Source organism: Struthio camelus, chromosome 3, assembly GCF_040807025.1.
Source record: "Struthio camelus isolate bStrCam1 chromosome 3, bStrCam1.hap1, whole genome shotgun sequence".
Taxonomy (NCBI): Eukaryota; Metazoa; Chordata; class Aves; order Struthioniformes; family Struthionidae; genus Struthio; species Struthio camelus.
Window position 1 is genome coordinate 69,379,512 of NC_090944.1, and position 24,259 is coordinate 69,403,770.

The 24,259-nt window shown below is 39.6% G+C and overlaps 1 protein-coding gene across 8 annotated transcripts in view; it reads right to left on the reverse strand.

The window, feature by feature from the left end:
• Positions 1-1,785: 1,785 nt before the first annotated feature.
• MTCL3 (MTCL family member 3) overlaps positions 1,786-24,259 on the reverse strand; it is a 47,263-nt gene continuing 24,789 nt past the window's right edge. For 2 of the 8 annotated variants that reach the window (XM_068938247.1, XM_068938254.1), the window contains 3 exons: positions 14,897-14,968; positions 11,264-14,200; positions 1,786-1,893 (listed from right to left, as the gene is read on the reverse strand). In XM_068938247.1, the coding sequence (XP_068794348.1) occupies positions 12,884-14,200; positions 14,897-14,968 (1,389 nt within the window). In that variant the 3' untranslated portion in view covers positions 1,786-1,893; positions 11,264-12,883. Of the gene's footprint in view, positions 1,894-9,777; positions 9,910-11,263; positions 14,201-14,896; positions 14,969-24,259 lie in introns of all 8 variants that reach the window. The other 6 variants (XM_068938251.1, XM_068938253.1, XM_068938250.1 and 3 more) reach the window with 6 other exon arrangements.

Consider the following 24,259-nt stretch of genomic DNA (forward strand, 5'->3'; position numbering starts at 1 on the left):
CTGATAGTTATGTGTAGCTCCAAGCTCCACAGCAAACTTGTACTGCCTCTTTCGCTTCTCTGATTTCCTTTTGACACAAATACTGAGAAGGAAACTCATGTTTACTGATGCTAGCAGCTGGATGACTATACACTTCTGCTTCTTTTCTACGCTGGATAAATTCCTGGGAGAATGTTAAATCCTATCTCTTTGTGTCTCTTTTCCTTTTTTGTATGGGGGGGAGGGGGGTCTGTCTGATTTTTTTCCTACTTGGGAACCAGGAATAAAAATCTAATCTGTAGCCCTGGTAATATACCCTCTGTCTGTAGTCAGTACTGGGATGTCCTCATGGGCCTCTCACATGGCTTATACAACCCAATAAGACACAAAATGCCACTTCTTTTTTATTTAAAAGTCTATTTCCCTTTTATGTAAACAAAAGGCAGGCATGATTTTAATTTTCTGTGTGGAACAGAACACTATCTGTGTACTTCCAGTATTGGCTTTTTCTGCATGTCCTAGACAAGGTCAGAAACTCATTACAGCAACCAACTTCAAGTAAATAATCAATTTTGTCTACATCAGATGCATTTTCCCTTTACTCTTCCTCTAGCCCTCCCTCCTCTCAAGCAAAAAAATGTTTTAAGCTAGTATTTGATGTTAATGTTACTATTGCCCTATGTCTTACCTATGTCCTTTCTATCTACATATTAAAAATACAAAATAGTTTGAAATCAACCTCTCTAACTGGAGTATGGAAATTCTGAAAATAAACTGTAGTGTTACCAGTAGAGAAGATTTTTTTTTCAACACAGATTAATTAGATTGCGTGTGCACAACCATTCGGATATACAAGTCTTCCCCCGATTTTAGAAAAAAGCTATTAAACTGTATTTCTAACAAGGTGCTGCATTTTGGATGACTAAGGAAATTGTAAAATTATTTATTTATTTACCCAGTTAAAAAAGAGTGACAGGTGTTACATTATTGTGCACTTTATATCTAAAAAGAAATGACATTTGAAAGAGAGAGGAAGAAAAAAAGAGAGGAAGAGAGAGAGAGGCAGAAAAAGAAAGAAAGAAAAAAGAAAGAAAGAAAGAAAAGATAGAAAGAAAGAAAAGAGAAAGAAAAAGAGGAAGAAGAGAGAAAAAGGGAAAGGGAAACGGAAACAGAAAGGGAAAGGGAAAGAAAAAGGAAAAGGAAAAAAGAAAGGGAAAGGGAAAAAAAGGAAAAGGAAAAAAGAAAGGGAAAGGAAAAGAGAAAGGAAAAGAGAAAGAGAAAGGAAAAGGAAGAAAAAGAAAAAGAAAAAGGAAGAAAAAGAAAAAGAAAAAGAAAAAGAAAAAGAAAAAGAAAAAGAAAAAGAAAAAGAAAAAGAAAAAGAAAAAGAAAAAGAAAAAAGAAGGAAAGAAGGAAGGAGGGGGTGGAGGAAAAGAGAGAAAGAAAGGAAAAGAGGAAAAAGAGGGAAAGAAGGAAGGAAGGAAAAGAAAAAGAAAGGAAGAGAGAGAAGAGGAAAGAAGAAGAGAAAAAGAAAAATATAAGGACTGAAGTGTTCAAAATGGTACCTATCATCTGTATTTGGTTAATATATCTGTCCCTGCTCTGGAGAAACTAACTGAACTGATCAAGTTCAGTTCTGTACAAATAAAGAACAAGCATAACATACCTAAATGCTGCATAACATATAAATAGGAACATTAGAGAGATGTTTAAGTAACTGTTTGCCACATTAGTAATTTTCATTGTTTTTTAAATCTTAACAGTTTAAAACTGTTCAAAAATACTAATTTAAAATGAAACAAAATCATACCTTTCATAGAGTAAGAAATCCTTTAGAAGTTTTTCAGTCCATTTCTAAACAGCAGTGAAAGCAATGAAATGCATAGCTAGCTGAGATCCAGTTCTGCAAATCTTGATCTTTAAAAGGAAAAAGAAAGCTAAACAAGATACAACCTTTCAAACAGGGCAGCATTTGCAAATCTCTTTGAATAACTCCACAACTTTTGCAAACTGAAAAACAGTTCCGTTTAGCATCATCCTAGCAGCTGGCCTCTATGTGACGTCAGTGCATGGAGGATGGTTTTAAAGCCATCTCTTCCAACCCCCAGCTCTGTAACTTTATATCTCCTCATATTTTGTGTAAACAACTCCAAGTCCAGGACATTTTTAGGTTTTATAGTGCAGCCCAGTCTTTAAAGCTTGCCAAAGCAGCCAGTGTTAATATTAAAGCTATGACAATAGGCAATTTTAGACTTCTTTTATTAGCATCCATGTTGTAAAGGAAGATTATTTTCTGCTTTCCAAACTCACTTTTCAGGGTTATATTTATTATTATTATTTTGAGCTTTGCAGCTTGATCATTATAAACTGTTTTGTAAAGAAGGTAGGTTTAAAGAGGCAATTTTGTTGGTTAACAGCTATCTTAAAGAGCGAAAAGCAAACTGCTCGTCCCTAAAATCTTCTTCTGTATCAAAATCACTTACAAAGTATGGAATTATTGGGTATTGTGTAAACTTATTGTCTGGCATTCTGGGAATGTTGATAATGGTTTCTTTGGGATATACCCAAATATTCCCACTACTTTTATAAGGATTCTGGATCAGATTCTCCAGTCTGTTAAGATTCTTTGTGTCTCAGCAAAGTGGTTGAAATTGAATGGAGAAGCTCCCTTGCGCAGGGAAACTCATCCCAGGTGAAACACTAGTAAGGATGTTTCAAACACACCTCAGCCTGTATTTAAAGCCTTGGGGATGCACATAGCAAGGGCAGGTATAGGGTGAGGAAAGGGAGCTTCTGTGATAAAAATGATCCAACAGGCGAGAGTCCATAGGAGACCCTCCAGCCAATGTAGCAGCCTCAAGCAGCTCCCCTGCTGCTCCACAGCTGGCTGGGCTGCAGCTGCAGGTGCGAGGAGCTCTGGCTTGCTCTTTGCATCTCTGCCCACCTCGGCATCTCACGGAGGCAGAGAGACTCTTGCACACAATGTCAAATTGCCATCTTTGCTCGTGGGCTTCACTGTAACTGCTTCTCTGCTATAGATTACAAACAGGTGTAAACTTAGCCCGGCTTCCACTGGGTTTCCACTCCATTCGGACAACTCCAGCGGGCACAGTATTAACATGGTTTATCTACCCTGCTAAATTTAACTGCAGCTCCCTCCCTCCCTCTATTTGGGACCCATTCCCACAGGCTCTCTCTCAGAAAAATTTTCCTTAGAAAGAATAGCCCTAAGTAGAGTGGACACCAGCTGGTGCCATTTGGCTTCAAAACCGGTTGCTGGGCTGCTTTTATTTGGCACAGTGAGGTCATTCTCCACAGGAAGAAGCTGCATTCAACCACCACCACCCTGCCAGGTAATTGTGCATTGCCACGCTTGGATGTACCTGGGGACAATGACTGAGATCAACCATAGTCATAAATTTCACATTTCATAGAACGTTTGTCCATATGTATACCTGGAGAAGGGCCACCTCATATTTGTCTCATGCAGCATAAAATAATGATCAAATGCTGTCATCAGATGTGTATCTTCAAATGCACTGAACAGGAGTGATATATATATTTGTGGGCAGAGCACATCAGCTGATGACAGGAGGATTTGTGAGACGAAGGACATGATCGGAGGATTCACGCATACTTAGCTTAGTCAGCACTTTCCTCTTGAGAACAATGAGCCATATCTGGGATAAAATCCATGCACAGCATAAAGATTTTAACTCTGGGTGCATTTCATAGTAAATACCAAAGCAGGTTTCAGGGAAAACACATTTTTTCTCCTTATATGGTCTAGCTGTAAGTCTCAGTGAATACATTACTCGGGTGCTTATTCTGCTTCCATGTAAGATAAATAATGGGACTTGGGCTATTTGCAAACATTTCAAAAGTCATGTAAAACTCAACGAAGGTGCTCAAGTACATGACTGAATGCTCCTGAAGAAAATTCCCAGCCTCTATACTCTTAGGATTTAAAAATCCTTTCATAAAATCAGTTTGCCTTTCTCTCGGGAAGTTACTTCCAAACACGCCAGCTGGCACCGCTGGGAGCGAAGCCTGAGTGCCTGGGAGCTGAACTGAGCCTGCAGCTGGGAGCTGTGTGCCACACGCTGCCTCCTCACTGAAGCCAGCACAGCTGCACCAGCGCCAACGAAGACAGAAACTGAAAACACGTTTCTTTCACTCTTCCATTTCCCCTCAGCACACACTATTATTCTTGTGTACTTAATACTAGACTCAATGCCCCTTGTCTTGTTATGCAAACTCTTTGAAATAAAACACAGAAGAATTAAAGAAAACAACAGACTAAATCTCAGGGCTTGAGTTTTCACCCAGGCAAAATCCTACATTTTTGTCAATGTGAGGAATAAGAAATAAGTGGGAGAGCGAGCCGCTCATTAGCAGACTAGATCTGAATCCCACTCAGATCACCGGGGCCCTCCACATGAGCTCCACCACTGAGCTGTAGATCAGGTCTTTGTGGGCTCAGGGAGGCCTCTGACAGGGGGTTAGGCACATGGCTTTCACCAAGGAGGCAGAAGACTTGAAGAAGTTGACAGGGTTGTGAAGGAGCTCTGCCTTCTCATATACAGGACTTAACGGAACTTAAACTGCACTGTTTCCCTGATTGAGATCATAACTTGACCCCAGCCCTCTCTTTAAAGTGCTGTCCGACTTTGGAAAATGGCTGTTTGAAGAAAGCATTTTCTTCTTTAACAAAAATGTCCTCATATGTTCATCATACCTGCTGATCATCACTGCAAGGGCATGCTGCCATGCAAAGAAATCAGATATGCCTTTCTTCTCCCTGCCCACTGAAAGGCTGTCCTGGATGGCTACAAACACTATTCTAAACACACTCTTTTCCAGGATCATGCTTGGAAAAAGGAAATTTCCTGGCCTACCCACAGCAGCGGGATGACAGTTCAGAGACAGCTTGAGACTAGGTAGGCAAACCTAAATGTTGCTGCAAGCACGTCAAAGGGCCATTTTAAACTCTTCCTCCTATGGGAAAGTCAGAGCAAAGCTAGAACAAACACCACAAAGAGAGCTCTAAAAACCTGGGCTCATTGTTCCTGACACCCTTATGAGTAGCAGCTTTTGCTTTCATTGAAAAAAAATGGTTATCCCACAAATGACGACTGTCCCTTCTACAGCAGCAGCAGACAGCAGGAAAGGGCTTTCTGGACTCTTATATAGGCAAGAAAAGCTACAAGGCCATGATAGGTTTACCACAGCTAACGTACTGCTTCCATAGGCAAAGCATACTTTGCCTATACCTGGCATCAGCCCTGCTTTTGTTAATAGTCAGCACCTCAACAGAAAGGATGCAATGGCGTTTTGGAGAAGTCCTCGGCTAAATTTCTCTTAATCATATCCCTGACACATTCCCATCAGTGTGGCCACGGTCTAGCTAGTAGGCTGTGCCCATATAGGAAAAAGGGGTCAATTTAACATAGGCCTTATTTAATCTACCTTAAATAATAGCAAGATTGAAATCAGGAGCATGAGTATTAGGATGGGCTATAATTCCGGGCCTTCAGTAATGTGTACTCTGGTTGCTATTCTGTGCTCAAGATCATTTTTGATAAGTATCTTCACTTCTGCTGTGCTAGCTAGGTAACAGCACATTCATTTTGCTGTGCCACCATAAAGCTGGTAACAAGGAGAAAGCACAGAACTGCTACCACTGTAATCAACCCATCTGCAACATCAGATTCCTGACTGATGTTATTTTTTACACTTCAAGAATCTTAGCAAAATAATAAATAAATAATAATAAATAAATACTAATAATAAATGCTAACAGTGGATATGTAAGTCAGGAAATGGGCAGAAGGGAGTATGAATTCTGTCTCCTCTTACTATTTTGCACTTCTGCAAATGTGTATATTATATACTAGCAGGGATACAGAGCCAATAAAGTGTTATATCATGCCATTTCTCCAAGGTTTTATTGGAAATCAATGGCAGATACTTTAGATGTTTACTTTAAATAAAGCCACTGTAATTATCCCCATAGGTATCTGCATATGTAATAGCAAAAGTTGGGTTTGAACATCACTTCCCCCAGCATCAAAAGAAAATCAGGGACAGAAATCTAAGCTAATGGGAATTAGGTCCCTGATACGAACACTTTCAGAAGTCTCCCACTCACCTATCAAATTCTGGGGTGATTAAGGGGAAGGGCATCCAATATGTCAAAATTCTGCTTCTTTTTGTAAACAACTCCCAAAGTTCATGCGCAGTTCATGTCTTTTTATAACACATATTTAGACAGTCAAGTTTTTGGCAATTTTCTGTATTCCGGCTGCCGGGCATATTTGTGCCCTATGGCACCTGCTGTCTTGTAGTTTTGATTCTGAAGCACTGGTGACATGTGTCAGCAGACACTTACTCGCTCTCTTTAACTGGGGCTTCAGACATAGTTATTTTTAGTTGAAAGTAATACCATTGATCCTGGAGAAGATGATCACTCTAGTATCATGGGAATTCTTCTGTAACAGTGAAGAAAATATTTGTAGAAGTATACTGTCAGGGCATTCAGAGCTGACTTTAAATAGGACACAATTATTTGCATTTCTCTGGTTGCATTACAGGAAAAAATGCATATGCTAAATGACATAAAAATTCATCTGAGCTATTTCCAATTTACATAGGTATAAAAGCATCAGGATTAGATCTATATATGCCAGAAGATCTCTTCTTTCTGGAAGAACGTGGAAGGCACGCTGTGAGTGTGCATTCAGAGTAATGTAAAATTAAGGCAATCTTGGGGTTAAAATTCAACTTTTTTTTTTTTTTTTTGCAAGAATGGAATATTAATGCTAATATCCTGCCCAAGTTCAGACTTGCATTAATTCTATTCCACAGAACAAGATTCCTCCACTCATTTCAAACGGATGTCGCTTACCACATCCCCTTCATTAAAAGCTTGTGCAACATTTCTGTGTACTCTTACATAATCTTTCTAACACTTAGACCTCAGAGCTGTGTATGAGTTGCCTCATTTACTTCACTGGACCTATCAGCAGCAAAAAGTATTGCGTCTCACAGTTTTCTAGGACTGCATACTCGTGTCATTTCTATATTGTGCTCCAGAGGAACTGGACAATTTCATTTGTTCATGAAATGACTTGGGGCAACTTAAAACGTAAGCTGTAATGATGATCTTTTAGATGAAATGTGCTCCATAAAGGTTGTTTACTATGATGGTGAAAGCTTCCTTAACATCTGAACTTTATTCTAAGCACACTTACAAATATTAACCCTGCCTCACTGACCTAGACCAGATGCTTTATTGTTGACAGGCTTTTCCTTCATTTGAAAAAAAAACCTACCTCAATTTGGGTTAATTCAGCCTCCTCTTATCATAGGTTTTAGAGAGCAATGATAAACATTTCTTTAAACTCTGAAATATTATGCATATTAAAGCATATATAGCGTGTCCACTCAAGTAATTGATGAACTTCATTATACTTCCTGTGTTTATATTAGCGAGGTCTGCATCATTTGAGCAGCTCCGCACAGGAAAAACCAACGGTACAGGTATCTGCCTCTTCAGAAATGCCTGGCTTTTGTTCAGTCAATGACAATTTGGCCACTGCTCTTGCTTAAATTTTCTCTGTGTTTCTCTTACTACACTTGCATGCCACTAGCACAAACATCAACAGTTAGAGAAGAGATCACTAGCAGGGGAGCTGCAAATCACAGGCAACGCCTCCGAAAAACAAACTAGGAGTGTCAGAACCGCTCCTCCTTTTATCTGAAACAACAAGAGTACTGCTACAAAGATGTTCTTCAACCGATCAACAGAGGCAAAAACTGTTTTACATTTTCTTATTGTAGCACATTCTAAGAAGTTATTTGTGAATCTGCCATCAGCATAACTGAGATTTGAACATAGAGATAACCTGGCATATCTGGCTTGTTGCCACATTAAAGTAATATTTTATGTTCTTCTTCTTACTATTTTTGCTATTTAGAATTATATTCTATGTGGCAGACAGAATTTAATGAATTAGCAGTGCTCTGTTTGGTGCTCTGGCCAGCATGATAATGCGAGGAGGGCAGCCACTCTTCTTTGCCTGATTCCCAGGCACTTCAGCTAGAGGATGTAGATGTGTTGGACTGAATTTGCCAACCGACCTGTGAGATGGACTTTGCCCACCAGGCCAGTAACTGAGTGGAGAGAATCTGCTTCCTTTCCTGACAAGTAAAGCTACATTTCTTTGTGAGACCAAGTCATTTCTATTCAGCAAGACAGAGTGCTTATTTCTTTGGCTACATGTTACCTTCTGGCTATGGATAGATCCCTGTGTTGATTTTATTAGCTTTCTCAGCAGCTTTTAAAATAGTGAAGAATGGTGGTGGGGGGAGGGGGGGCTGTGAACTTCTCTGCAGTATCTAGTGTGAAAAAAATAAGTAGCTCATTGTTCCCTTCAAGCTGGATGCAGAAGGCTGTGATAAAAATGTCTCATTTCTCAAAGACATTTCTCTGTACTGAGGTTTGCAGGGGTCCTCACAGTTCTGCTTGCTCATCACAGATATAAGGCCTGTGGGAAGCTTCTGAAATGATTTGAGATGCTTTGGTATCCCTTCATTTCAGACTGTCAGCTGCTGTAATAGCTCCCTAAATGTCCCAAAATCCTGAACTTTGATTTCATTTCTTGATGCCTCACTGAATTAAGGTCAGAAAAGTTCAATTCACATGAAGTAAATCTAAAGGTATATGCAAAGAAAACCATTGTGAGAAATCAATGAGGTTATAATTGCCAGTCCTGTGCAGAGGTATCTCCACCTCTTGACTCAAGGTGTTCACAGACATTTACCTTCCTTGATATCTGAAAATGAAGCACATCTTTTCCAAAATACTGCCAAGTCATATTCAACATGTGAATTCAGTGTATTATGTTTTCCCACTATTTTACATTAGTACTGATACTGATACACTCAATGTAAATCAAGCTCTCTCTACTCATCTTTAATATATACAAGACTGAGGAAGGGATAAGTATGAGTTAAAATCCAAAAGCCTAGAACTCCAGATCAGATTTGAGTATGATTTTTTCTCCTTTATGAGACTTATTCAATAACATTTAAGAAAATGATATTTCTTCCCCCAAAGGGGATACTAAAAAAAAAAAAAAAAGAAAAACAAAAAGTCAGTCTTGTGCTAAGATTTGATAAGACAAGTTTAAGCCTAGAGTTATTACTTTTTTATGGTCCACAATGCAAATCCATGTGGGAAAAAAGGAACTTATCAGACACTTGCTGAGAAATCTGGATGACTGACAGAAAAGCAGAAGGGTCTTCTCCCAGTGATCATCCTGTGGCTTGAGAACTATCTTTAAGGTTACAGAAATTCACTGTCAAGGGAAGATGTGATTAGACCAGGCATTGTCATAATAATTCCAAATACATGGAATTTAACTTTTAAGCAACTGAGCATAAATTAAAGCAGCTTAGCAACTCTTCTAGATTACTCTGGGCCTGACTTTCTCTCAAATCAGGATACCAGACCAGGTGATCTATTCATCTCTTTACCTCTTTGTTGATTATCATTTTCTTTACATACCTCTCAATAACTTCAAAATAAATAATAAAGACAATAACCCTGGGTAGGAATAAATATTTAGATTAAATCAGTATGGGTGAATTAATTGATGCTATGCTCGAAGAGAGCGTGCTGAGGCAAAGCTAGAGAAATAAGGAGAAAAATATCAGTTTTGTTTAATTCTGAATGTTGTGAGTTTACTATCTTTTCAGTTCCCACAAAATAAATTCCATTACCTAACCTCTGCTCACCTCCGAGCGGTTTCTCTCAAAACAGAATTATTTCATGCAGCAGGGCACAACCTTTGGCAGGCTTCTGCTTAGCTGGGGAGAGGCATGGAGGTGAACTGTTCTCACTTGGGAACAAGTGAAGTGAACAAACTGCTGGCATGATAAATCAAAAGGAATCATTATTGCTATGTGAAAAAGCAGCTGCTTTACTTAATACCAGTATTTATTACCAGATCCTTTATCATGGCATCTGCCTAATAAATCTTCACTAATAGACTTACGTACTTGTAAATAATGGACTTTGGAGCATTCAAATCTGTTGGATGGTTTCAAAATAGGCTGAATAAATCAGAAAACAAAACGGAGCTCTATTGGGCATTTCAAATGAAGTTTTCACAGTGGAGGATCTACTACTCATAACAACTACTCGGTTTCAGTGTGACGGGGAGGGTTATTGTGAGTCACCTCTGTTCTCACTGCAGCCTCTTGTAGGCAAGACAGGAATATACAGTGATCATCAATGCAGAGCAGCATAGATATGCACACAAGCCTCCCTCATGTGTGGTCACTCACCTCTGGCATGGTTAGACAGCAAGGTTACTCACCAAGCCAAGGGTCATTATGTTCATTCTAAACTTCTTCTGAAACCTGAATGAGAGCAACCAGGGCCCTGGCAGCTGTGAGGCTATACTGGAAAACGTTTTCTGATAAAGTAGGTTGTTAGGAAATGCTGTTTTGATATCAGACAAGGTAACTAGCATTGTTTGTTTTAGTTCAAGTCAGAACACTGACTTTTGACCATTCGCGCCATACTGCGTGGCCATTTTTCTAGAATAAATACAGGATGCAACCAGCCTACTGCTCTCAGAAGACTCCTCCCTTACTCTGATGCATCCCCCTTGCCTATGTCATTCTCAGTGGGCTCAGGTTCCTTGCCCCATTTCCAAATAAGTGCTCTACATCAACCGTTCCAATTTCACTCCCTCCCTCTCCCCCCACATCAAATTCCATTCACCACAGAAGTAACCAAGCAGTTCTCCAGCCTAAGGTATCATGTTCACATTACAGGCCTGAATTAAAATGAGCTGCAAATCCAGAACTCTCAGTAATGTAATGAGAAGTTGCAAAATTTCATCTCTTCAGTGGCAGACTAATGCAAAACTGTTACTACAGGGTAGAACTTGGGTGTCTAATCCACATAATACAATGCCGAAAAATAGTATCATCAAAATCATGCAGAACATATACAAGTTGTGAAATACAATTGCAGAATACACACTGAATGTGGTTTTACTATTCATATGTGGTAGAATACAAATTATTTTTCTGGAAGTGGAAAGGAAAAAGGAGCAGACTCCTCACACCCACCCTGCACCATTCTGTTTTGCTTCCAGTTTGGCACAAAATTAATGAATATTAGTTAAATTTGTTCAATTCACTCAAGGTTATTTTATTTAAAAATGATAAAATCAGACAAATTGAAAAATACTGGTTTTTGTTTGCTTACCTGGAATACCTTGGTGAGAGGTTTCCTATTCAACTGGGTGACTTTTTGGTATATGATGTTTTGCTTTTTTGGTTTTTTTTTTTTGTTTTTTGGCAAACAAGTAGTCTTCAGTGTTTTTACAGCAGTGGCTATTACAGAAACTATGTCTCTTGCACTTCTTATCTTGGAGGGTGGACAAAATAAACAAACTGAAAATAATACTACAATGAACAGTAAATGATGAATGGCTTACAGTACAAAAAACAGTGTAAAAAGGAAGACAAGTTTAAATATTGTTGTGTATGAAAGGGATGAAAATAATACAAGGATGAGAATAAGTAAAATGATAGGCTGGAACATCTAGGAAAGTAAATACAAAGACAAAGAGAACAGTCAATTAATGGAACAGCAAGTCCAAAGTTTCAGCAAAATAAATAGTGAATTTGACTACGCTTGTGGAGGCACCAGGTGCCCATCTCCCATTGACTTCAGCAGGAGTTCTGCATGGTCACGTCCTGAGAAGACAAATTTGACTACTGCTTTTTTAGAGAAAATACTAATTAGTTTACTTTAAGTTTGTATGAGAACATGCAGTGCTCTATCTTTAAGTTAATGGGAGCTCTACAAGCTTAGAGCTATTGCTACATCAGAAAGTGAGCATGCTAAAATGCCTTTTCTGTTTCATTTCATGCAGTACATGTATAGTAATTGATTAGCTTTAAACTCACTGCGTCTGTGACTTTCTGATACAAGGAAACAAAAGACTAATTAGTCAGCATACAAATAAGAAATAATAGCTTTCAGCTTCACCTGGCAACTACTCTGACTGTAAACTAGCAGGACAGCACAAAGTGAATTAACACAACAGATTTACTAAAACACTGGGATAATACTCTGCACGATAACAGTATTTGTCAGCTATAGGACTGCACGACAAGATAAGTTTAAGTAACTTTCATTTCTCATGGCAAAAGAAAATAGCTGCGAGTCAGGAAGGAATTTGCTCCCCAAAACCTATCTGGAACAACTCTGCACGATGTATGCAGGATGTTTGCTGGCCCTTCTCTTCAGGGATGAGAGAGAGAGGTAGAATGGAACTGCACAAAAGACACGAGCCACCGCTACCTGACAGCAGCAACCCACAGCCCTTCAACCAATGATACAATCAATTTCAGCAGTTCCTTTATTCACATACTGCAGTTTCGTTCTTTGACTCTAAAAAACAGATTTTCACAATTTACTTTTTCCCATGGTTCGTCATGTCTTTATCATTTTGGAAACTGTATGCTTCCTCCTCTTTTTAATTACTGGGATTTTCTTTTTATTCATTTAACACGACGCCAACTACAAAGAAAACAACCATGTTCATTTTCATTTCTGTTGTGAAAATATGAAAATAACTTCAATAGTGGTTTCACAGCACTGCTTCATGCCAAAACTTGTCTGCACTGCCTTTGCTCGTGAGGATGGCACAATTCTGGCAAATGCACTTGCAAAGCCAGAAGAAGAAATAAAATCTTCTACCTCCTCCAATACTTGTGACTATGGTATTATTCTTTTAATTTCAAGGGGATGAGACTTAGTCATTGTTCACAAACAACCCCATCGATGGAAAGAGGATTCTTATGGCCAACTGGGGATTTAAAATAATTTAGGAAATAGAGATTCTGTAACAGAACAAACAGATGTATGGCACATTTTAAGGTGCCATACATCAAATTTTAGGCTTAATTCATTTGGCAGAGCCTTTTTACCTGTAGGCCGTAATAAGTAAAAGTCTACCTGACTCACTGACAAAGGTTCATCTGCACTTCGGTCATCTGATGACTTTGGAACTTCAAGTCTGTCGATGAAAGTCTGGAGTTCTTTCCTGAACGCCTTCATCTGTGCGTTGATCCTGTAGAGAAGCTCATGCTCACGTATTCTGCTGCCATCGTCCTCTTCGTCCATCAGTCCAAACAGATCCCCATTAGCTACATAAATTCTTGCCTCTGTTATGATGGTACTTGTGTCAGAAATCAAGCGATCTATTGTCTTGCCTAGTCGCTCAGCTTCAGAGCGGATATCCTTCATCTGCTGCCTGTCAGTGAAGCTTTTCTGCCACCCAGTTGGTGTAGGATAAAAAGACCTTGTGGGCGTCAGGCACCGGATGTTGCGCACCTCTTCCGAGTCGCTTTCCCCACCAATGGGGCCTTCCCTTTTGCGGTGAGGGGGACGGGAATCATCATCGCTTTCTTTTTTTCCTGCATCACTTTCAGCATCACTGTCTCTGGGACTGCCACGGATCCCAAGATGAGAGGCCAAATCATAGCGCTGCATGTTGGACATTAATACTCTGTTCTCATACTGGAGTTGCATGACTTTGCCACTCAGCTCATTGATTTGCATTCGTGCAGCTTTCAGCTCCTCCTGTAGTGCTTCTGTCTTGGCATTATCATGGTGCCTAGAGCTCTCATGGGCCCCAGACTTGTATTTGTATTTGTTCAGCTCAGCTGTTACACGCTTGTTTTGTTCTTCCAAATCAGCTAAATTTCTCCTCAGCAATTCTGTCTCATCTTCTACTAGCTGCAAATGCTGTCGCAGTTCTGACAGGGATTCACTCTGCTCTCCCAGGAGCGGATTAGCGGTCCCTGAGAAATCATCTCCTCTTAAGTCATCAAGCTCTGCTTTTAGTCCTCTATTTTCTACTTCTAGTTCCACTATTTTCCTCCCAAGAATGTTAGCTTCCTCCTCCACAAGTCTCAATCGAAGCTTGAGTTCAGCTTCTCTTGTAGTAGGTGGCCCACCTGCTTCACCTTTTGGCAAGGGACTGTCCAAATCGCCATAAAATGATCTATATTTTTGCAGCTCATGTTCAAATCTGTCTTTCTCCTTATCGATCTTAGCCATTTTTTTCCTCATTAAGGCTGCTTCTTCTTTGACAAATTGCAACTGGCACTTCAGGTCTTCATTATCCTCCTTAGCAAAAAGAAAAAGAATTACTTGAAGAAACTTGATGTAAAACAGGAGACCTCCAGTGGATGATCTTAAATTACAAGATTAACAATCAAAAGTACTTAGCTTCAGATACTAATAGATTCTGTTACCGTCATTTTTTTTTCACTGATCAGTAAATTAAAGAAAGGAAAAAATATATCTAAAACAAAAAATGAGAAGAAAGCCTACAGTACTTGCAATGAAAGCCTGCACAGTCCCCAGAAAATACCTTTTGGGGGCCCCTTATAAAAAAACTTGTATTTTCTACACTTGCTATACACAACAAGTGAAAAAAGATGATTTTTTAAATTACATACTCCAATGCCAAGTAACTAGAACTGCTTCCCATTATAAAGTGTCCAAAAATGCTGAAACCAGTATGCAAAGGGCCTATAGTCTTGATTCACTGGTGTTTCCATTTACTTATTTTGCCTAAAGTATACAGTACATTAAAGTTGGTGGGCTCTGTTGCAGCACCAGCAGTTCATTCAGGTGGTCCTTGACATAGTGTCGTCTTACTGCAGATCTCAGGTCAGAGTTCTCCATTTCACAGCATACAGAACAACAAAGACCAAAGCAAACAAGCAAGTGAAGTGCAAATCTGCAAGATCACATGCATTTCCATAATATCCCTCAAGCCTCAACATGAGCATCCAGGCTCCTGTTATTTTAACATACCTCCGTTGGTGTCTGCTGTGACTTTTTTTCTGATTTTTGCAAGTCTTTGCTGCCTCTTCTTTTCAGCGATTGCTGCAATGACAACAAAATGAGATATGCTGAATAGCTCTCTAAAGAAGTATACAATTCAGTCTTATTTTTAAAAACACAGTGAGCCAAACGTAACTACAAAGGAAATCATTTCTTGTAAAGTACAAATAAATTTTACAAATAAAGTAAAGTCCTTCATAATGCTCTTTCTGGGTGGCATGAGATCTGTAAACCACAAAACTGATCAGCTCTAGCATAAAGGGTGTATTATTTTTTTGGTGCTGAAATATGCATTACAGAGATGAAGGGAGGAAAATATTTGTGAAGACAAGTGCCGTTGTTCATCACAGTGGCTGGTATACATAGGAGGTTAACAAAATTATTTTACCATCTAGAGAGTCTTTAGGATACCTACTCTGTGCAAAGCATAATTCTATACAGTTAGGTAGAAATACCTGAAGTAGCAGTAATGAGACAGTTCACAGACTGGAATCACAACAACTCTAATTCTGTATCACCTGGACAAAACAGCCCTAGTGACAAATGAAGCATATTAGTTTAAGAAGCACCACCACTTGAGCAAGCTCCTTTGGTGTATTCTGCTCTGCTGTACAGCCAAAGCAAATAGGAAAGAAACTTCTTATTTTAAAGCAGAATACCCTGGGTTCAAAACCAGCTGGAATATCCAGCAAAAAACTCCTAGTTACAACAGAAAGTTCATTAGTGGACAAGTGGTAGCAGTGGAAAACAACTGCAACCATCCCACTGTCAGCACTCAATACAGATTGTAGAGAAAACAGCTGGAGGGAGGAAAGTGAGTGAGACAATATGTTAATACGTAACATCCCCCTTGCCGCTGTTCCCATTTCTTATGCCCCCCAGGTAAAATGCAGACCCTGAGGCAGGCAGTGATACCTACCATTACCACCTTCCTCTGAGACTATTCACTGGTAGAAGGAACCTTTGTGCCACAGAGAACTGAGACCCAACCATACTTCCCTGCACCAGCTGGGGGAGAATCCAGCTGTTCTCTAAAAGCCAAGTCAGTTCTTTTTAGTAGGAATTAAAATGTGTTCATAATCCTCAAGGAACAGATCACAATGGGCCAGTAAGCTGTATATAACCATCCTGTGCATCATCTGCCCACCGGTGCCAATTATTCCCTCTCTACTGCAGATCATCCTCACAGCAAATACTAAGCTCTATGGACTGTTCCCTCCGAAAGGAAAGTCAAAGCCATAGAAATGACTCACATACAAACATCAGCAACCATAGATGGGTTCTCAAGGGGCTTTTAGCTCAAATTCACTATAGAATTATGCCAGAATTACGAATAAAAATAACTTTAGATTCAGAATCAAAACTAAAATTCACAAATGGATCCACCAAGGAACGTAATTACAATTTTTATGCCTTTGCAGAAACACTGAGTGCTCTCAGCAGGTACAATAGTAAAATCAATCAAAGATTAGATACCCATGAATCACAGGATTCTAGAAGAAATCAGAAAAGATATAAAAATAGTTAAATTAATTCACTTTTTCCTTTTAAAATAAAGTAAAAGATGTAGGGATCCATTCTATAAACAAAACAATTCTTCTCCAGCATCACCATCAGTTATCTTGTTGGAGAAATGCTATGGGCATGCGGAAGGTTTTTTGTTTTTCTTTTTTAAACTATGAGGAGTTAAATTAATTTTAAATGTAGAAGTCAGAATTAGCAAATTTATAAAGAGTTAAACTTCCAGGGGTGCAGCTTCTTCCTATGTATTACCACTAGAAAAGTCCCTTTTCAAATCAGTTAGCACTACAAACTTTTCTTTGCACTAGACTCTTGCCAATGCCACCCACTGATAATAACTAGGGGACAGTTAAAATATATTTCTGCTTGATTAACTAAATTCCTCCTATTCATCTTGCAGAGCTCAGCATCCCTCCAGACATAATGAGGTTCTGAAATGCTGAGCTACAACTTCTTGTGTACCCTACAACTTTTCAGATGACAAGAGCTACATAAAAAAGTATCCCATGATCAAAAAAAAAGGTGAGGAAAGAGAGAAATCTCTATTTTTTTTTTTAATGTTAGAAGTTCATTTTGGTAGTCAGGACAGTAACATTTTAATAATAGCAATAGTTTTGTCTATGTAGCGACTAGGCAGTTACTTTTTATTCTGCTTTGCTTGAATTAAGGCAAACCATCCACAGAGTTTATATTACTCCCCAATGAAATGATGGTGTTTAGCAACATAATTTTATAGCAGAAAGCAAAGAAAAATATACATAATTCAGTTGGCAGGATAATTTGGGTAAGCAGATTAGATCCAGCTGGAACTGGCATATTATCTCTTTTCTTTTGAAAAACACCATGAGACAATCTATAATCATTAGAGGTTAAGATCTCAGTTGTACATCTCAGCTGACAGATGAAATCTTCAAAATCACAGTGCCATAACATCATGTTAGGGCACTGACGCAATACTCACACCGAATGAAGAATGCCACTTATCAAGCAGTATATCCTGTAACCTCTCAATAATAAATTTCTGATACTTTTTTCAGAGGGATATTTAGCAATTTACAGCAGCTACCTTTTCTATCATTTCTTCTCAAGCCCTGTCCATTCTTTAAAAAAGATAATGATCCAATTTTCAACACGTTAAAGAATTGATTGCTGCTAATGAGAGGAAATGCATCAAGGTAAAATAGAAAAAGAAAATAAATTTAAATTCAAATAAATATAGGGCAAAATCAAAAATAGCAATCCATTTTGCATGTTAATCTTCAGATTATCCTTGCCACTGTTATTAAAACTGTCTGCATATTGTCTGTTTTGGCATACTAATAGTTGAGAGGACCTGTAATTGACTCAGCCACCGCCATGTACAGAATTTATTTGCTCAAAAGGTTTTGTATTTGGTTACCTTTAATACAACTGTCTGCTTGTCCATCCTTTCCCTTTGCTGGCTTCTGTCACAGTATACCACATGGTATACTGTAGCGCCACTAAAAGCACCTTCTGCTGTTTTTCAGCTGCAGCAAAAAAAATCTGCCCTTCATATTTTAGAATTAGTTTTGAGAATCATTTGTTGTGAAGGGTAATTCGGGGGCCACCGCCATTCTTCTTTCATCTTTTTTAAATTATGCTCAATTCAGTGTAAATATGAGTAAAAATGAAGACAAAGACAGAAATGATAAACATAAGATTGTTGCACTACCTGATCTGTTTACATTTTTAATAACCTTGAACCAAGCTATGCATCTGCAGGAGAGAAGAATAAGTGAAAAATGCATGTAAGATTATTTCTACAATGAGGAGTTTGGTAACTGGTCAAGTAATAATGAAACAGTCCAACAGTGCTAGGGATTAATAAGCAACTGGTGCATGTATCATTATATCGTATAATCTCTGCTTACCTTAAGAAGGCAAGGAGGTAAAACCGGGTTTAATCTGACTATTCTAGCATTCATCGTGGACAGCACACGTGGGGCCACAGTAGTGTTCTGGCAACACTGAACAATTCCCACTGCCCAGATAAGACCACAGATAATGCTTGTATGATATGCATACTAGACCATACAAAATGGGCAACCCCACTGCAATGTTCAGTGGCATCAGGTCTCTGCTGACCTCCACTGGAGTTTATCCAACGTCTTGCTGGAGATGCTAAGCACTTCTCAAGACCAGATGGTATAATCCTTCTATTACAGAACCACAGAATCACAGAATCGTTTAGGTTGGAAGGGACCTCTGGAGATCATCTAGTCCAACCTCCCTGCTCCAGCAGGGTCCTCTAGAGCACATTGCCCAGGATCACATCCAGACGGGTTTTGAATATCTCCAGGGAAGGAGACTCCACTACCTCTCTGGGCAACCTGTTCCAATGCTCTGTCACCCTCACAGTGAAGAAGTTTTTCCTCAGCTTCAGATGGAACTTCCTGTGGTTCAGTTTGTGCCCGTTGCCTCTTGTCCTGTTGCTGGGCACCACGGAGAAGAGGCTGGCCTCATCCTCTTGACACTCCCCCTTCAGATACTTGTACACATTGATGAGATCGCCTCTCAATCTTCTCTTCTGCAGGCTGAACAGGCCTGGAGTCTCTTGCAGTCTTTCTTCATAAGAGAGGTGCTCCAGCCCTCTAATCATCTTGGTAGCCCTCCGCTGGACTCTCTCCAGCAGTGCCATGTCTCTCTTGGATTGGGGAGCCCAGAACTGGACACACTACTCCAGGTGAGGCCTCCCCAGGGCTGAGGAGAAGGGCAGGATCACCTCCCTCCACCTGCTGGCAACACTCTGCCTAATGCACCCCAGGAGACCATGGGCCTTCTTGGCCACAAGGACACACTGCTGGCTCATGCTTAACTTGTTGTCCACCAGGACTCCCAGGTCCTTCTCGGCAGAGCTACTTTCCAGCAGGTCAGCCCCCAGCCTGTCCTGGTGCATGGGATTATTCCTGCCTAGGTGCAGGACCTTGCACTTGCCTTTGTGGAACTTCAGGAGGTTCCTCTCCGCCCAGCTCTCCAGCCTGTCCAGGTCCCTCTGAATGGCAGCACAGCCTTCTGGTGTGTCAGCCTCTCCCCCCAGTTTAGTATCATCAGCAAACTTGCTGAGGGTGCACTCTGTCCCTTCCTCCAGGTCCTCGATGAATACATTGAACAAGACTGTACCCAGGACTGACCCCTGGGGGACACCACTAGCTGCAGGCCTCCAACTGGACTCTGCACCATTCACCACAACCCTCTGAGCTCGGCCATCCAGCCAGTTCTCAATCCACCTCACCGTCCACTCGTCTAGCCCACACTTCCTGAGCTTACCTAGGAGGATGCGATGGGAGACAGTGTCAAAAGCCTTGCTTATTGCCAGCCTTAAACTGCAAGCCAAATATGCAATTCTAACATCAGCTGTGATGCTGGGAGCTTCTCAGAGCATAAAATGATCTGGCATCTACTGTATAATAATTCAATGCAGAAGTAATAGTATCACACTCAGCTGACTGGCAAAGCCGTAAAATGAACTCAGGTTCTTGCTACCTGATTCTAAACTAATCAAATTGTTCTCTGCAGTTTAAAAAGAAGCCTTAAACAAAACATACCAAGATTTTCAAGAGACTTCAATTCGATTATTTCATATTTCAAGCTTGATCCTAGGGTAAATGATGTAAAAACCCATGCGAGCAACCACAGGAGGAATTGCCACCACATAAAGGGATCTATGAGTGCACAGAGCTCCCCTAACAGCCCTTATTCATCCTCATAAAGCAAACTTGCCTCTGTCTGGTCCTGCATGATCATGATCAGGGAAATGGAAATATGGCTTAAGGTTATTTCTGCATTTTCCCTCCATTCAAGTAAACCTTGGTTAGATCATGGATCTGGATCAAAACAGACATAAGAAGACAGAATTTTCAGGTTACTGCCATGAACTTTAATTCAATGCATTAGAATATGCATTAAAAACTAAATAGACACTATTCTTGTTGCCAAACTGAAAATATACTTTCTCTTCAAAATAATTTTTGTTTTTAAAATGCCCCCTTATTCTGTGACTCGTATCAGCCTTTTTCAGATACAGACCAAACTCCTCCTATACTGTCAGTCACTTTAGTGGACAACTTGCCAGGAACAAACTGGCTTTGTCTGTCATTGGCACAAGCATGTGGAGTCATACAAACCCATTACTCTTTCTACTGTCTTGCAAGGGCAGGAGTCCTGTGTATTTCAGCAGTCTATTTGCTTGCAAAAATGAGGCAAGGAAGAAAAGCAGGGGAGATGTGAAATGCAAGGAAACATGCATGTCTATGAACAAATATAAAGCTGTGGATCTAAGCAGAGCCCTCCAGATCTCGCAATGCTCTCTTCACATTAAAAACGGCATACTGGAAAATACTGATGTGGAAGGATATAAAATCTAAGCAAACCTTACTATTTCACCAAAGAGGGAAAAGCTGTTCTTACATAAAGTCTTTTTAATGTCTTTATATTTCAGAGGAGAAAAATGAAGTTGCCTTCCAATATTTGTATTAATTCACCTCCATTTTTTAAAAATTACTTCAGTTATCATTTTCAGATCCTTTGCCATTATTCGTCAATTATAAAAAAAACTTAAAAAGAGGAAAAAAGACTGAAAATTTATACTTTTCCCAAAGAAACTCACTTTGCATATTGAACCAAAAAATTCACTGCTAAAGCAAATAACGACAGTTGTGGGATACAACCAGGCAAAAACATTCTTTACAATTTGTAAAAAGAAGCAGCAAATAGTACGTATTATGCTTCCATTGCATTTACTTCCTTCTTATTAACAAAAGTCTTGAGCAGTAGAAGATGAAAGCTGCCTTTTCAAAGCTCTCCATATGACCTGGTCAAGTAGCAGGTCAAATTCTGATATCCTGTAATTACACTCTCCCTCATCCAGCAGGATATCAGAAAATAGCGGAAGTAACTTATTTTAAGAGGAAGATGTCTCCTGTCATTTGAACCTTTCAAAGGATGGAAGAGTGATACATGCTCAGTTCCCCAGTACTGTCCAGGTAAGCCACATTATCGAGGCAGGAATCACAGTCAGCTCCCTCAATTCCCAAGATGCCAAAGTCAATCTCAGAACACACATCCTCTGGAACAAAAACCCTGGAATAAGATACTTGGTTGTACAGTGATGCTAGTTAAACCTATTTCCTGAAGCTTGTCCAAGCTGCTGTTCATTTGTCAGCTCCATCATGTCTTCATTGAGAGAAGAGGGTCAGGTTTTTTTGTCAGGCATTATACAGTGTTTAGTACAATGCACCCTAATTTTTATCTGGGAGTGCCAGTATGATAGACAGTGCCGTCAATACAGTTCAACATACCACCATACAAGAATAGCAGTAAACAAAAGTCACAGACATGGGTATGGCAGTTATGAATTAAATACATTACAGGTTTTACCAAATATAAAAAGAGCCTTCTTTTTCACACCTATTACCATATGAAGAGATTTTCAAGTCTTCTTAGCCTTCAAAGTCTTTGTCTTCAACATCTCAGAAAAGATTGCAAACAAATTGTCTCAAGAGCACATGACAATGCAAACAACCAGTTTAGGTTCATTAGCTTGGTCACAGAAATGTATATATATAAACCGAAGGGTAGTTACAACATTCCAGCAAAGAAGGTTAGTGTGACAACAAAAAGTAATGAGAAGGAAAAAAAGAATGATTCTTTGCACAACACGGAGTGCACCTCTATTCTGCTAAATGGAAACATGATCAACCCACTGCTTTCCAGAACCGACTTCTATACAGGCACACAGCTGTGTTCAAGTTGGTTTCATACTGAAAAATTGTATTACATGCACAGACAGCCCTTACAGTCACTCACCTGGATTCACAGGGTGGGGCAGCAGCAAAAACATGTACATCAGGTAGTCTCATAGGCACACGGCAGAGAAAGAAGCTTTGCAGCTTCCCCTACAAGATGGTGGACCTTGCACAGCACCTCTGGTTAAAGGGACATCTCACAGAAAAAGTCAAGTGAAAAAGCTGACTAAATCAGATTTTAGAGTTTGTTTGAGAGGATGCAAAAAATTGAGAAGAATTCAAGTAGGAAAAATTCTGAAACCTACACTTGGTCTAGAAGTCTGAACAGCGGGCAGGAGATTTTCTGTTAATAGGGAGAGAAATTCATCTCTCTCGTGTTCAGCAATCATCCTTCTGTCTTCTAACTATAAGAAGGCGTATTCTTTTTCTTTCTGTCTCCTTTTCATCTGTTTTACTTGGGGAAACTCTACTGTAAAGCTAACAGCCTGTAAGTTGGCTGAAAAATATTTTCCATAATATGACATAAGAGGAAACATGAAAGGTGCTTGGGAATCGACGTTATTGAAAACAGAGGATCAGACTCTGCTGTGCGCTCAAGATTTGATGCCAGTGTGATCCTGCCACAAATTAAAATTGAGTTTTAATCTAAGCTTTGTTGAGCAGCTCACGCAAAGAAGGTTCTCTAGCAAATAAAGCACAAAGGCTAGAAGTGAAAACTGAAAGAAGACATTTTAGCAGTTTGCACAACCCCACACCCACCTTCCTCACTGTATGTGGTACCAGCCTGCGCTCCCATAAGCCTGCACCCAGTGCTTTCTCAGTACTTCTATCACGCAGAGATGGAGAGGAAGGGAAGGAGAATGTTGCAGCACTGGCTGGAGCAAGGGGCCAGTCTGCTACAGGAGGCTCAGAAGACTGTTGACTGAACCCCATGTCTCTTCCTCCTAAATGAAATTTGCTCAGCTTTTAAAGGGTAATGCTTATTCCCAGCAAGGGAAGGGGCTGTGGCTCTTAGGCTGCTTTAAAACCTTCATGTAGAGGTTGATTTAAGACTCTTATTTAAAGGTTCTCTTTACTAGGAATGTGAAAATCTCATTTTGAAATGAAGCTTGACAGTTTTCAACTCATTATAAATATTTGATCACTGGGATGCATTTTTAACTAGCTATCATGAACAAACATCCAACTCTTTAGCGTTTATCATAAACGTCATCAAACCAGCAGATCACCTGCAAATTAATGCCACAGCAGTTCTAATGGGGTCACACAGGAATCAATTCTTGGTCCTATGCTAATTAACATTTTTAGCTCCTGTCTGGAAGGAAACATAAAATAACCACAGATAAGCCTGCAGATAGAGCAAAGGCTGGAGAAATGTTAATTAATGAAAAGGACAGTCACTGATACAAACCTGAGTACAATAAAGCAATGTGTTTTAACATGACAAAAATATATCTATATGTGTGTGCAAGAATAAGGAATGAAACCAATGCTCAGACAATAGCAAAAATAGTCTACAGATTAGAGAAATTATCTTGGAAATCAATATCTCTGAAAAGGATGATGGGATCATAGAGGATAATCACCTGAACCGAGGTTCAAGTGTAATTTTGTACCCAGAAAGGCTTAATTTAGTCTTACAATATGCATGCCAACATTGAGGCTCCCTGTGTAGTCAGTAGAAATGGACAGGCATCTCCATAGATTCAGCCCATCCTCAGACAAGGATCATCTGCAAGTAGTATGTATCCTTCTGCCTCGAGAGAAGCCAAATTCCTAACTTAGATTAACTGCTTCATTTTCAGATAGCTAGATGATGTCCACCCTGAGCATGCAGATAAATAACAAAGCATTGATACTGGACTCCTGAATTTAGCATGGTTGTAATATCTGTTACCTAGTTGGTAACTAGTTTTCAGCTAATTCAGATGAGAAGGGAGATAAGAATTTTTAATTGTTATGAGAACAGTTCAGGAAGAGTTGGGGTAGACTCTTCATAGCTGTCAATGTTTAACACAGACAGACCAGCACGCTTTTCTGAAAGACA